The 15747-nt window shown below is 40.1% G+C and overlaps 1 protein-coding gene across 2 annotated transcripts in view; it reads right to left on the bottom strand.

Moving 5' to 3' along the window:
* Window positions 1-15747, bottom strand: part of HSF2BP (heat shock transcription factor 2 binding protein) — a 33690-nt gene that overhangs the window by 17679 nt on the left and 264 nt on the right. The window contains exons 2-5 of one of the 2 annotated variants that reach the window (XM_075098823.1): window positions 13510-13660; window positions 8648-8751; window positions 4396-4545; window positions 578-716 (exon numbers count right to left, since the gene is read on the bottom strand). In XM_075098823.1, coding sequence (XP_074954924.1) covers window positions 578-716; window positions 4396-4545; window positions 8648-8751; window positions 13510-13660 — 544 coding nt within the window. The remainder of the gene's footprint in view (window positions 1-577; window positions 717-4395; window positions 4546-8647; window positions 8752-13509; window positions 13661-15747) is intronic. The other variant, XM_075098831.1, reaches the window with a different exon arrangement.

Below are 15747 nucleotides of genomic sequence, written 5' to 3'. Positions count from 1 at the left end.
GTGGATTTCTACTTATTTTCTGACCCTAAAAAGAAACATTTAGTATGGAAGTCAGGTTTATTACCTCTTACTTGCCTTAGCACTGTGGTCTCAGGACAGTGAAGGTGGGGTCCATCTGGCAGCAACAAAATTCTTAAAACAGTTTCAAAATGCTGAGCACATACCTTAAGATGGGGCTGATCTACTCAGGTCATCTGCAGTTCATACATCTTGAAGATGTTAGCATTACTGGTGGTTCAGAAAGTAAATTGCTTGACATTTACAAACTAAGGTGACCATACAAGACTGCTAGAATGGTCCTTGTTTTACTCCAGATTGAACGGACACGTACGGGAATTTCAAACTCAATGGCTGTTACCTGTCTAATCCTTAACAGTGTCACAGACAGTACAATGCCTCAACAGAAGTGTCAATGACAAAATCCGCTAGAACTTCAAAAGACTAGGAAGTCACCCAAGATATCAACATTGACTAAATACTTGACTTTGAAAAGCAGTATTTACTGCAGCACACATAAGGCGACACAGGAATTCCCAGGACACGCGGAATGCTATTCTGAGAGATAACATTAACTTACTTGTTACAATCCCAGCTAAAGCTAATACAAACTGATTTTCATCAGTATCCAAATCTTGCTGTTTTATGTCTTCGCTTAATGACTTCACAAAGCTCTCCATGGTCTGTGCAGTGATTGTGAAAAACTTCACTGCTTTACTCTGCAAGTACGGAACAGAAAAAAAAGTTATACAGACTACAGCAACTATAATTCTTAGATGCTGCAGTAAAACTGAACAACCTTCAAAATTACTAAAACATCCAGTTACTCAAAAAAAAAACCAAACCAGAAAATAGCAGGTATGCACAAAGTGACATGTTTGATCCCCTAACATTTGAAAGAATTTTGTCAGAAGAAAATGGGAAACTACTCACTGCTACATTTATTTATAAAACTAAACCATGTGTATTTACCTCCTCAATCCACAATAACATATATCAAACAGCAGAATTAAAGCTTATTTTGAAAAGTGAGGATATGATCTCTTTGCTTTGCAATAGCTGCAGCAGGTGCTTCACATTTGCCTGGGCTGCTACAGCAGCTTTTGTCCAAACCCTAACCAGCTGAAGCCTGGAGAGCAGCCGGATGTAGTGACTTCATATGAATTTCCTAAGAAAACCAAGGAAATACCCAGGAAAAAAAAAAGCAGAATTCTATTGGATTGTAACAGGAGTTGTTAATTACACAATATAGAATGGAGAACAACAGGCTAGGTAGCAGTTCTTTAGAAAAGGAAATGGGGGTCTCTCCTGGGTTGCAGGCTGAACTTGTCAGCAACGTCGCACGAGAAAGACGATCATCATGTCAGCGCGTACAAACAGGAATACAGCCCGTATTTATGTTACGCAGTCTTCTCCTCTCAGCCAGACTACTGCTCCATTTTGGGGTATCCCGGTTGAGGAAGCAGCCACCTGGTACAAAGTCCAGGGCAGGTCAAAGAGCCTAGTCAGAGGTACAGACAGATTCCACAAAGAAGGACAGAGGGAACAGTTTCTATTTATCAATAATTCTGACCTGTAAAACATTGCTGAAACACTATTTCACACAGAGGATGCTGGTTTTCATAACAAGAATAGCACAGCAGAGAGCCCATAATGCCAGGTTTCCCAGTGACTTCAATAATTTTGCCAGTTGTTTCATGAAGCAGCTGAAACCTTTAGTCATTCCTAGCAGCGACCCAATGGGACAGCCCAAGAAATGCCAGAACTTCTATTCATTTTGCAAAGTGACTGAAAATTTTAATATTTTGTCAAAACTACTGCTTTCACAATTCTTACAAATCTACTGGTAACATTTATTTATTCCTCCACTGCTGCACATTCACCACGTCAAGGATGTACCACCCCTGTGGGGAGACTCCAGCAACAGGGCATAGGAAGCTGGGTCAGACAATACTCAGTATCTTCGTGAATGATACTGTGGTCCCAGAATAACAGGAATAAAGGGATCATGGGGAAAGAGAATGGGAAAAAGCTCACTTCTGCATGTGCTGGATGTACTTTTTATAGTCATAGGGACACCACACATCAAAGATGGCAATTTTAACATAAGCAGTGACTATAGTTCAAGAAGCAGAGGGCAAGAGAGAAAATGAAGAGAGCCTACTATAGCAAACTAGTATAAGCGATTATGAAAATATGTATTCACATGGGAGCATAATAGAGTACTAAGCAAACCAAGTAGTTGGTATGTTGCACAGGAAACAAGTAAAATCATCTGTCTGCCAGTCTCTTGAGGTGCTGCTGGTGTCCACTCTCCTGAACCTCCCTTCCAAATAGCCATTAATTAACTAGCAGTGAGGTCTGAGGAGCTGCAGCAGAGACCAATCAGGTTTATAAATAGCAAACACTATGTACTCTGCGCAGTCTCTTATTAGTTTGACGGTATTTTCATGGGACTGAAGAATGTCTCACCCGCAGACACTGAGATAAGGACAGTTCTGAGAGTAGTCACTAAGGTGCTTGAGTTCAGATGGTACAATGAATCCTTCGCTGTCCAAGTCCTGCATGAATACATTACTTAATGTGCAAAATTGCTGCCATAAAATGTAAAGCCATTTGTCACCGTAGCAGATAACTGAAGTAGCAGACCCCTCGTAGGATCCAAAATTTCTCAAGCTGAAGCAAGCCTTGATGTTGTTCCAAAATCAAAGTTTCAGTTTGATTTTCCATGTGAGAGCCCTGACACGTGGGTATCTGGTTGAAGTTTTTTTTTAAAGACATCTAAAACAATCTCATGGGAATTAATTCACTTCTTTTTTGGCACATGCAGGTAGGCATCCTTGAAAACTCTCTCTCATGCTGCTTCTCTGGATGCGTCTTCAAGTTTTCTCTAGAAACATTACACATGGGCAGAAACAGTAGGCATCGCTCCCCCACTGCCTTGAAAGCTACTTGTGTTACGTTTCAAATTTGCTGCTCAAGTTTTGACTTTCCCAACCCGTATGGACAAAAATAGTATACTGGCCCCAAACATCATTTCAGCCAATCTGAATTCTAGAACTCTATGAAAGACCTACTTCTGTATCTGTGCAAAGACTGAAAAAAAAACTTGAGCATTGCTCCCTGAGCCATGAAACGATTTTGAATTGATGCCACCCACCCCACGTACTTAAATATGAGCAACAGTTTCAAAGCACCCTTAATGTTCTCATACATTTCTGTAGTTCATAGCACCCTCTCAGGGGAGAGGGGAAGTTACTACAAGCTGTACAACTTGTCCAAAAATAACCCAAAAACTTTGTATGACAGTTCTCCATCAACTTTCAATAACTTGACTCATTCCCAGTTGTGATCTGTGGTTGATGCAATGACAAACAATCCGCTTATGTTTTCCCTAGTAGTCTTGTTGCAAACCCAGGCACATTTCTTATTGTGTTATGTGCACCATCACAGGAAAAAAATGCCCAAAAATGTTGCTATGACCTTCACCAGAAGTAGAGCAGTTCAACTGGCTCTAATGATTGCTGGGAATGACTATAGTAGAAGTATTTTGCATTCCAAACAAACCTAGAAACAATAGTATTGCATCTTCACAGTTGGACTTTTTACCCTTATGCATATCATCAGATAAAAGTTTTTGTTTTACCTAATTCTACTTAATTTTGACACTTATGACTACTTTCAACAAGGCTTCTACTAATTTTAGTCTCATCTTTTAGAAATACTGTCATTTCATCACTGCTAGTGTTTTGTTTGTGGGAAATATACCATTTCAATACTCTTTCACAAGTCACTAAATATTGTTGACTCTTACAGTTATAAACTGTTCTGAAAATACAGAACATATTTTTATAAGTTTTTGTTGCTACATGGGGGCTCTATAGTACCCACTTGCCTTTTTAACTGCCTTGTACAGTGTTTTTGCAGACTTTTTTTCCCTTCGTAACTGCTACTGCTTGCATATTGAATCATCAGAAGTTATCAACAAAAGGTATCACTGTACAGCTTTCTAATACCCAGGCATGGCAACAGCTGCACGTGCCCAAGAATTACTTGTTTCTTCTGTTAGCTTGCAAAGATATTTACATTGTCCTAGCTGTAGCCTCGCGTCCAGTTTAACTGTGTTTGGTGGAAAAAAGATACCTTATGTTACCTTGCTTGGTAACATAAGAATTAATTACTGCATTTATTCCCAGCCTGCTTCCTAACACTTTATAGTTCCAACACTTTTTAAACAAGAATGGATGGTTCCCAAAGGATATATAATTCAGAAAACATTTTTGCTGTCCAATTAGTTTCTGAAATATATCCTTAAACTAAAAAGTGTTACAGAGCAAGGTCCTTATTTTAAAGGCCTAACAGCATTGTCACCAATAAGTATTCACCTGCCATACTTACTCCTCCTAGAATGGTTTTAACAGCTTCCTCATTGCTAGATACACCCCACAGCAATGTGCACACCGCTGCACCCATTTCTGTGCAATACTCTGCTTGCTGCAGGAGCTGCTGCTTGGCCTCATTCAGCTGCTGGCGGAAGTCTAGTTTCTCCTGCAATAGTATAAAGAAATTTTGGTTACACTTCTTATTAGCCAAAACAAGTTTCTAGGCTAAGGGACAGAACAAGAAACAACATCATGGCCATATGTGAGAGTGGGGTGGGGATGTGGCAAACTCGAGCCATTGTAGATACGTACCTTCTCTCCTGAGCTATGTCTAAGTAGTAAGTACTTCATGGAGGCTGACAGTAACCAGAAGCCTGTCCACAAGGTCAGACCAAGTGACCTACCGAGACTGAGTGGCACCTAGAGAAGTCTGATAGGAGAGTCTACTCCTCCTAAGCAAACAGCTACACGTCTCTTCAAGAGAGAAGGGATTTCAGCATCAGAGGTCAACCTTCCCAGACACCTTACAAAAGATACTGGAAGCACAGAAAGGGAGGGTTGTTCTGTTTTTCAAAACAGACTTCTGCCTTAGCCAACATGGCAGAGTTGCTAGCTATCTAGCACAAATACTATTGTCTCTTCCAATTTTTTGTCACTACTGGTCAACATGACAGTAAAAAATTAAGACAGAGTCCCTGGAAAAACACACCTAAGGTTTGAAGTTTGGAGGGCCTTTTATACCAAGAAAGTGCAGGCACTATTGCACATCCACCATGTGAGCGAGCTGCTCAGTGGTTCTTGCCACAAAGCATAAAGAAAGAACAGAGCAATCCAACAAGAGCAGGACCCAATTTCAGTTTGACAGTACTTTTTTCCAGCCACGTGGGAAGTTGGCCAGAAGAACAGAGATTAAGTATGATTCTAGGTCTCAATGGCTTCCTATCGACTGCCACAGGGGTAGTGAAGCTGCTGCACTTCTCAGCTTAGAGCTAGTGTGGACCACGAGATCAAAGCAGGGATACCGCAGTCTGTGGACTCTCAGGGTGGGCAGGGGCTCCCTGCTAACTCTGAGTGGGGTGGTATTAGACAGTGCTGCAGGGTAAGATAAAGGCCAGTCAAGAAAAAAAGATGCTAACTCAAGTATTAAGAGAAAGAGACAGAGAGAATCACAGATCATATGATATCAAAAGAACAGAAGGATCTTGCTTTTCCCATTTTGTGGGCATGGGATTTTCAGATTCACTGCAGAAAGCACCCTCCCCAGCCCAGCCTCCCCTGTGTGTTTAGCTATCAAGTTGAAGTATGGGGAAATGAGAAGGAATCTCTTCTATATCAATTTTGAAAGCAAGTAAACGGAACAAAACTTTCAACCATGTATTCCCATCAAGATTATTTTAAAATAAGTATCTTGCCATTTTGGGGGTTCACATCAATGTTTGTGTTGAGGGTTTGGAAAGAATAGAAATGTAAACTCATCTGAAAACGTATGTACCATGACATCAGCCAGTACAAAGCTGCTTGTACTGTCATCAATTACCTACCTAGCCTCCTGTATCACACCTGACAGTCTGATTTACATTGCTTTATCATGCTTCTAACGGAACATACAGGCTAGGATTTGTAAAGTTCAAATTCAATTTATCAAGCAGATTTCTGTGCATATTTACTCTTTGGAGTCTCTTTCACCTTATAGTTTAATATATGCAAAAGACTGGCACTTGCTGCTGATTCCCTAGGCATAGAAGTCCCAGGAAAAGCCTCTTATATCTTAATACTTTGATCATTTTTAAGCAAGTCAGCCAAATTTTATCTTTTGCATAACTCACTACTAGACCTATCACCTCTTCTGCCACCATGTGCATCTACAAAATGTCCACGGGCACCTTCTTGCCTTCTTGTCTAACCCCTTTATTGCCTCTCTTTCTTTTCTGCACTGTCCTTTTCTTAGAAAAATGTGTCTTTTAATACATTTTATTTGCATTTGCATTTAGATGCTGATACTGAATAGTAAGACATAAAACCTCATAATACCAAAGCTAGATCCCCCAACAAGGATGCAAAGCCAGCACAAGAAGTGCCAGAATTTTTAATAGATCAAAAGCAACATCAGAACAAAGATATGAAAAAGGAAAACAAAATAGTACGTTCAAGAGCCAGGAAAATAAACTGAGCCTGCAAAAGCAAATAACCTAGCTGGAAGCAACACTCCTGCAAATTCACATCACGAAGCTATCACCATGCTGTGCAACACCACCATCTTCAGGAAAGGGTCAAGGCACAAGAATACAGCAGTGCTTAAGTACATAACTATGAAAAGACAGACAAAGAAAACATTAGCCAAGAACAACATGTGTACTTCAAGTTTTGCTCAGGTTCAGAAAGCACAGCAATTCCCCAACCAGCGATACAGCACTGCACAGAAATTTTGGAATGCAAACTGTTGATTTATGATTCCTTAAGAGAAAGGACACTGCTCATCCAGAAAATGAATTTATTTTGTGTTTGTTTCAGTGAATAGTTTCCTTTTCCTTCTGAAGATAAATATGTAGAAAATACAGAAACTATATGCAAGGGTGCCTGTAGCACAACAGCATCCAAATGAAAAACACCATGCAAAGTGATTAACAGGAACAAAAGTCACAAATATACATACACCATCTTTTATCCCGAAGAGCTAAAGGATTTCACAATGTACATAAGCACAATCCACTCAGATACACCTTTGTGGCATATAACAGAAGCCATTCAGACAACCAGTATATACTGCACAACATAGATATGAGAAGAGCAGCTTTGATCAGGAGCACCAAGATTAACAACCACTTTTAGTAAACTACCCATGTTTTAAGTAAAACTTCCATCCAAAAGAAATCACAAACCTAAACCACCTGCCGCTTATTTTGTAATATTAACAAGAATAAAGGGTGGGACCCACTTTGTTAATATCTAAAGCAGCAACATTAAATCTTACAGAGATTTTATCCTGGATGCTCATACAACTAAAGACCTGGGTGCACAGCAAAACTAACCGTGTACCTATTGACAAACTGCAATAGCTGTCCCAGAAGATACTTATTTTGAAGTATGGAATATCCAGATGGACAACTATTCTACCATACTTTACATTCATACCCAACTTCATTCCAGAATTACTTGTCCACGCAGATGTGCCCTAAAATTGCATGTCCAAACTCCTCATTAATGTTTTTCAAAAATTAAATCTTTTCTGTAGATTCACCTCTCTCTGTGCAATACCAAGGCTGGCAGATGCTAACTTGAGAACCCCAAGAAAGTTAGCTTTCTTCAGTAGTCAGCAAAAGCTATCAGCTCCAAGGAAATGAGCTTTTGCAGCAAATAATCACGACTGATTCTCACACCTCTCAAAAATTAGGCTGCTAGGCTGTGTGATCCTATTTGAACCCCAATGGCTTCACAGAAGACCCACAGTCTGAGAAGTCACGGTCTTTGCTATTCCTTCATTGCTAAGAATCTCCCCTCTCATAATCACTATATACAATGTTGACAGAGTAAAAGGAGCCCTGTAATTGTTCTTCGACTCACAGCTGTACACAGCAATTGGATCAACAGGTGCATTGAGAAAGACTATTAAAACTAAACAAAGGTACACAGCTTGCAGCAAGCCAAAAGAGAGGTTGGTTTCATTTTGTACATTGCATTTACTTTATCTTCTATTGTCCTCTTTGAAAATACGTTATAGTTGCATTAAATTCAAAAGATCTGATTCTGCCAAGGACCTTTTGATGCCAGCTACACCACAATCTTCCCAAATACCTAATGTTTTACTTCAACGTGTTAATATAAACAAAATGGTTGATTTTTAACCTTACGTACACCAAAATGAACCTCGCCAAGAAACTGGTAATGTAACCCCATACAACCACACCTCACACAGTATAGACGTTAAGAGACATCTATGCAGTTTTGCAAGGGTTATGTACTTAAGCGGGAGACTGACTGTCAGTTGGTACCTCTATTCACACACATGGAATACTTCTTGGTCCTGCACCATATTATGTTTTGTCTAGTTATAATATTGACCCATTTGCTCTAGAAATATCAAGTGGAAAAAAACCCATCACTTATGAACTTACAGGTAATATAGTCATCACCTGACTATTGAATAGAAATCCCAGACTGTTTTTCAGGCACGGCATGTATTTTGTGACACGAACGTGAAAAACCGATCATTACTGCTTTCACTATTGAAACTCAAGGATACAGATACAATATTCTGACAGCAAATCTACCTTCTTCTCTCTCATGCAATCTGCCTGGGCTGCTTCCAGACGGGCTCTGAAGTGTTCACAATCCATTTTCAGCTGCTCTATTTCCTCCTCCTTTTTCTCCATGTCTGTGATAGGATAAATCAGATAAATGAAGTAATAAGTTATGACAAACGGGCTTGCACTGAAGAAAAAAAGAATCCATTAAGTGCAGCTTTAATTAGGTGCTTTAACTATTTGCTTGTGTTACATCTCCTCCTCGTGGCTAAACTGGTCTATCGCAATTTGCCACAGTTTAACAGTTCTCAGAAGAAACTAAACAAACATGAAACATGATGTTTCTGATTTAAAACAGGGAAAGACTGAAATTATCACATGTAGCTGTTAAAATACTGGGTGCTGATAAGATACCATTCTGGAACTGAGCTCCAGCTCCTTAGGGATTTAGAAAAATTTACTCAATTTTCTACTGTTTATTTTCATGACAGCTTTCACATCTGTATCTTTGAAATTCAGTGAGTATAGTGAAAAATCTAAGAAAGAGTACCAAGATCAGTGCAAAGTGAGTGTTTCAATATACAATGTACAAATTATATGAATAGTAAGAACAAAATGCAACTACCTCAAACATTTTAATGTTTATACAGAATTACAAGACATTATAAACTATTTAAACATGTCAGCAACAAGCAAATTTTATGATTCCCTTAAAAACTGATCTCTGATGTTATCAGAAATATATTCCAATTTAGACACTTTATTTTCGTGAATGGAAATCAAGTTAAAAGTATTACATTTCACGATCATGATGTCCATTTAAAAAAATTAACTTTGAAGGATATTTTTAACAATTGTTGTGTATTGTATTTTACTTCAAAAACCACAGTTCTGGATGCTTAGTATTTATACTGAAAAAATGAAACACATTTAAATAATTCTAAAAAAGTAACAACCAAACAGCATCTACTGTAATTTTGGTTAGCTTAAAAACCAAGGTACACCCCACTTTGAGCACCATACCTTTGATCATGAGAGTACAGTCTATGGCTTAACATACTTCAAATATTTCCCTTTACATATGGTCAATATTTTTTAATATATGTACCAAAAAGCGTATCAAAATCAATCATAAAAAGATAATATCATTTTTTTAAAAAGTCCTTATTATCCAAACAGTTTGTATTCTGGCATTTTATTTAGTAATTCTACATTACTTGGAAATAAGTTCCTTTCTTTTTTGTTCCTAACTGACAAAATGTTATCATCTCAAATATATACACGTTGCTTTGAGTAGCAGGTATAAAAGAAAATAATCTAGCCACAAGCAGCTTTTTTACAGAGGTGGAACACTCAGCCCTTGCGTGATCCCAGGCTAGCAACACTAAGACTTTTTAACAGAAACCAAACAGGCAAGGCAAAGGTCTGCTCCTCGGAAACATGTGTGCCAGGGCACGCTCCCCAAGCATTCCGTTCTTTTCAGCCTGCAATCCAAAGGAAAAGAATGAAGCAGGGAATGGATTCATTGTGTTTGAGGAATACCTCTGGTCCGTGGCAAGAAAATTTCTTTCCTTCTGTCAAGTAAAGAAAATTCCATCCCATGCACCTATTACTATGTGGGTGTGAGTCTTAGTACTTGACAGGAAGATGTCTTAATCATGAGTAGGGCATGCTCTGCTCATCAGTAACACACCAAGACCCTGTTTACCCTTGCCAGGTAAGTACATCCAGTGAAAATCTCTTTCACTGCAAGGAAACAAGCTCTCTAAATGACAAGAATCACTTCCAGGCTTTGAGAGGATGGATCCACCCGGAATACAGCATCAGCGCAGCCACCAGACACACAAAGATGCCACATCCTTCACTGGCAGACTTCAAAGGTCCTGGAACCAAATGAGCCAGGAGAAGGGGAATCATTAACTACTTAATGTTAATACAATGCTACCTGTACATTTTAAGTCCTCCAGAAAAAAGAAGGATGTATCAATCTCCTCTGAGGTATCATGATGTTTTATGTCAAGGCAAAAACAAAAAAAAGGGGTAATATTGGAAGTTGCTCAGAAGAGACCTACTTCTAGCTGCGCCTTATTCATGGAAACTCCCCCTACTATACCCAGTCAGCTCTCCCAGCTGCGCACAACTTTGCTTTGAAGAGAATTCAAGGTTGCATGCACCAGTCGCAGCATTTGACATCCTCTTGACACACAGCAGCAGAATGAGCAGCAGACATTTTGCTGAAACCAAAGACTGCAGCTGTCCTGCTCACTCCGCACAGCACCATCCTGAGCCCGCACAGGGAAGCCTGACAGGCTCTCCCACTGGCTGCAAGTCCCAGCCCCTGGTAAGAAACTTCCTTCCCTCTTCACACTAAAATCTTCAGGCTCAGACTGTCTACCTCCACAAAGTGAAGAGCAGCTTTCATTATCAACTTGGATGAGCAAAAAAATATGAAATGGCATCCTTATACAAACAGGAAATACACAACTTCACCACTGCAGCAGTAAATCAGGCTCTGAAAAGAAGTGGTGTTTCCTCCCGAGCTACACAGCAGACTCAAAATCAGAACAAGGCATTGGGCACAACGAAAAGAAGGTGTGAGGTGGACTAATTCTCGTTCATGCTATAGGTGACACCAGGAGATCTTCTGGACCAGACATCTAATCTCAAAGCTCTGAGAGGTGGAGAATTGAGTACAATTACAACGAATGACAAGTGAGGGAATTCCAATTCTACTGATCCAAATGCTAGATCCATGTTAAAAGCAATTTTTAGTATTTCCCCAGTGGACCAAGTTCCACTAGGCATACACATAATACAAAAATTTGATAGAGCTAGTTTTCTAAGATTCCTGGAGCCAAACGCTCTTCCTGAAGAGGGTTCTAAGCACAAAACAGACCTTTCTTTTTGAAATTAAAAATTACCCTGGCAAAAGCCTTAGTGAAGATCCTGACATCAGCCCAAAAAGTAGGTGTTGGTTGCACTGACCACTGCCAGCTCAGATTTCACATACCACCTATGGGATGTTCCCATAGGAAACGGTCTCCTATTGACCTAGATATACAAGTGAAACATGCAAAGATCTCACGGTTTCTCAAAGCTATTCAAGACTCCACCAGTCTCACAACTGAATGGACCAGAGGTGTTGAAAGTCTCTTGCTATAATCTGCACTTCCTGAGGGACATGAGAACCTGCTAACCATTTCATGTTTAAAAATACTTAGAAAACTGCAATAGCTGATGAAAGCCTAGAGAGAGGTACAAATCACCTGTTAGGCTTCTGTAAGAACGAAGTGAGAAAAACCATCTCCAATAGCTGCCAGGACCCCTAGAAGCTTCAGATGTCAACCCCTAGAGACTGTATTTAGTACACAGCACCAGAGACCTCACCATTCTGAGACTGAAGAGTGCTTGTATCCCTGTGATGTCCAATCTTTTGTGACCTGTATGCTCCAAAGCCTCATTGCATGCTGCAGAGGTAGGAGCAGAGAGGAGCAGCAAAAAAATCACCACTTGACTTGTCCAGCTGTAGGGGCAAACAACGGCAAGAGCCTGAATAAATATTAAAACAACCTCATTAACTGCAAGAGGAATCTCCACTGCAGGCAATATACTCAAGAGAGTTCAAAGGCTGACTCAGCTTCAGGTACTCCTCCAAAGGACCCAGAGAACGCTCGACAGTCAGAAGACTATTTGAGGGGAAGTCCTAAAATCCCCATGTTGATGCACAAACCTGCTGCTGGAAGCTCCTGACAGTGTCTCCTTGATGCCCGGGGCAAGAAGCTTAAGAAGGATCAGTGAGAAAAAATCTTGAGACTGAGCACCGATAAAAATAGGTAAAACAAGGATCTGACTAGCTGAGGAACTTGAACAGTTAATGCAACTGGAAACAGTCCTTGATGCCTTGCAATAGCATAAAGAGAACATTTCCCAATCCTATGTCACTTCTTGTGGCACAGATGATGTCTCAACTTGCAGCAGCAGAGGTGGTACAGTCTTCTCATCTCTGTTAGGATTTGATGGCAGAGAAGAATCTTTGGAAAGAGTGGATCATTGAGGCAGCTGGAAGCTCTGCCCCAATATATTACTTGCTATCAGAGACAGGCCTGGAGGCTCCATCTTACTTTTTCTTAGCCAGCTATTGCAAATTAATTTTCAATTAATTACTTGATATTATAGAAAAGATACACTCTCTATAATCTGTCTCAGTGCTTGTCCCATGTCTTTTCAGACAAAACCAGTTCCTAGGAGAGCAGGTGAACTGTACTGCAGCATGTAAACTACAGGCTGACTCAGATTTGGTCCTGATGGCATGCTGGGAGTGGTGCAACTGTTGAAAAAATAATGCATGGAAAATCATAACACTGAAAAACTGGACTTTGGGGTCACCAGTAAAAAGACTTTCATAACAGAGAGTCTTCAACTTTCTTTTTATTATGAATATTTATGGCAATAAAAGCATATAAGCTAAAAAACAAGACAGGCTAAATACGACAATGTTATCTCTTCCTTTAAATTTAACTTTTTAATCCACAGCTATTTACCACGGGTTTTTCACTGTGCATCTGAAGTGACATTTTGAAAAAGAGTATGCTTTCACCATTTCTCAGACAAATCACTTTTTTCCTGATACAGCTTCCCTTAATGCCTGAACTAAGTATGCTTTTATCCACAGTAAAATATTTGTAAAGATTAATGTGACAACACTCACTATTTCTAATGCAATTTGTAATTTTCTTCATTAGAAACAGATTAATTTATTGAAACAGTCATTGAACATCATAGTTTAACCTGGAATACCTCCACAAACTCTATAACTATTCACAGGGGCATGACAGTTTGTTCTAAGTTTTGGCAGAATCTTTAAGAGCTTGTAACATGGTACTACTCACTTGACTCAATAGCATCCAGTTTCTGGAATGTGCTCAGTATATCCCCATTTACTATTTTGGGTAAGAAATCCCGCAATTGCATAACCTCGGTTGTCAGCCTTTCCAAATCCCTCCTTCTAACTTTAACAAACTCCTCATTGGTCTCAGCCTTCTGAAATAAAGAAAAAACAACAACAAACAAACCAACCAACCAACCAACAACCAACCAAAGACACTCTAACAGCCTTGCAGTGCTTTTCTGCTTGAATCCCTTCTCTCAGACAAAAATATTCCTCTGTATTACATCATTTCAGAAATTCACAACCTTTTAAAAGAGAACTATCCAGTAAGAACTAAACCCAAAAGTCTCTGAGATGGACTCTTTGACTGTAATCTAATTTTTGCCACTCTGGCCTAAAGCAAATTGTATTACCTCTCTGCATCTGTTTCTTCACCTAAAATGCGTGCAGTGTACCTCAGAATGCTGTAAAAGTTAACATTCGCATTTTAAAACACGAGCAGCTATGCGTATGCCATGCTATTGTTTCAAGACTGTTGTAAAGGATACAATAACTCAGGTTTTTAATTAACTCAAATATTTGCAAGATCCTCAGTCATGCTGCTGAATTACAACAGCTTCTAGAGGAAATCGTATTTTTTCAAAAGAATTCATCTTTTATGAAAAGCAAAAAAAAAAAATCTTTGCAACTATTTGCAACCCAATCCCACACAAAAGTAATTTAATCCCTAGTTAAGACAAAAAACGTTTACTAGTTTCCTCTTCTGTCAAGCTACTGCTATAAAATAACTTTAATTCCACAGTCCAAGAACATGTGCATTAATTTTCAAATTATAAGAGAAATTTCTGTACCAAAAAATTCCTAAACTCCAGTTTCTGGTGTATGTGCATGGGCACACTGCTGTATCTTAAAAAGGCTACCATATGCACACAGACATATAAAAAGATTTAGCGCCCTTTGCCTAAAACATTAATCATCTAATATGCTTCCCCAAAGCAAAATTATAACATATCTTAGTACTGTTTTGCACTGTATTGAGAACAGTGCAGAAGAAGAAAAGATCCTTTATGTATCACATCTTACTCCAGAGGGAAGAGGGTACTACAGAACATCACAAGAAACTACAATGCTACCCTGCCATTTCTATCCTTTCCAACCATATCCTACAGTTCTCTCTTTCTGCTCCACTACTTCCTCAGGTTAAACATTTTCTTTCAGTTTTGCTTCCTGTTCTTTCATTCCTAGCTCTATTTCAAACCCAGACAGTTGTAGGGACAGAACAGGCCAGTTCCAGCTTTCCTGGTTCAGAGGCATCAGAGCCACAATAAAGGTATAGAAGACAGATTTTGTGTTTAATTTAACTGTATGGTCTAAGCTGCATTTAGGAAGTGCTTATGGCAAAGTTAGCATGGCCAAGCACCACCACATTACGATTCAAAAAAAAACCCCAACTCATTCAGGTCTCAAAAAAGTACGGAATAAACACATGGCAACAGGACTCTACAGAAGAGTACCATCTGCATGTCAGCAAACAGCAAGGACAGCAACATAATTCAGCGTTGCTCAAAACTATGGAGCACAATTTGGTACAGGAATAAAAACAGCTCTGTTCACTAGCAGAAGCTAAAATCAAATAAAATACACTACTGAAGGAGTGGGACTGAGATATGAAATATACAATAAAGAGAAAATCCTCATTCATGGTTCCCACTGTAAACACAGATCTTTGCTATACTACAGTCCAACTGAAGAGTTTTATTTTCTCTGCTTAAGCAGCTACTCAACATCTTCCCCCGCTATCATAGTATGTTAAAAACAAATACAGACAATGGAGATCAGCAGTTTTCTGTCCAGCCCCTTAACAGTAATGGCAGGTGCCTGGTTGCAGGAAATTTGCCTTCAGTCCTCACACCTCTTGCACAACGGTGAGGTTACTCCTCAGTTATGTGCCTTCGCTCACGACCTGCCCGACCCGACCCCCCTCCCCCGCCTGGCAGGGGGCTGAGCAGGGCAGAGGTCCCAGGCAGCGATGCACACTCAGCACAGACCCGCAACCAGCCCTTCCCCCGCCCTCCGCCAGCCCAGGGCCGCGTCAGACCGACGCTCCCCCTCACCCAGGGGAGGGTCCATCAGCCTCGCCCACAGGTGTATGACGAGCCAGGGCTGCGGACGGGGGCCCACCCGCGCAGCCACCGCGGGGGCCGAGCTCCTGCGGGCCCCGCACAGCCAGCGCGACCGC

This window comes from Phalacrocorax aristotelis, chromosome 1, assembly GCF_949628215.1.
Source record: "Phalacrocorax aristotelis chromosome 1, bGulAri2.1, whole genome shotgun sequence".
Taxonomy (NCBI): domain Eukaryota; kingdom Metazoa; phylum Chordata; class Aves; order Suliformes; family Phalacrocoracidae; genus Phalacrocorax; species Phalacrocorax aristotelis.
The sequence above is the reverse complement of the archived record's forward strand: the minus strand, read 5'-3'. Positions and strand labels throughout refer to the sequence as shown.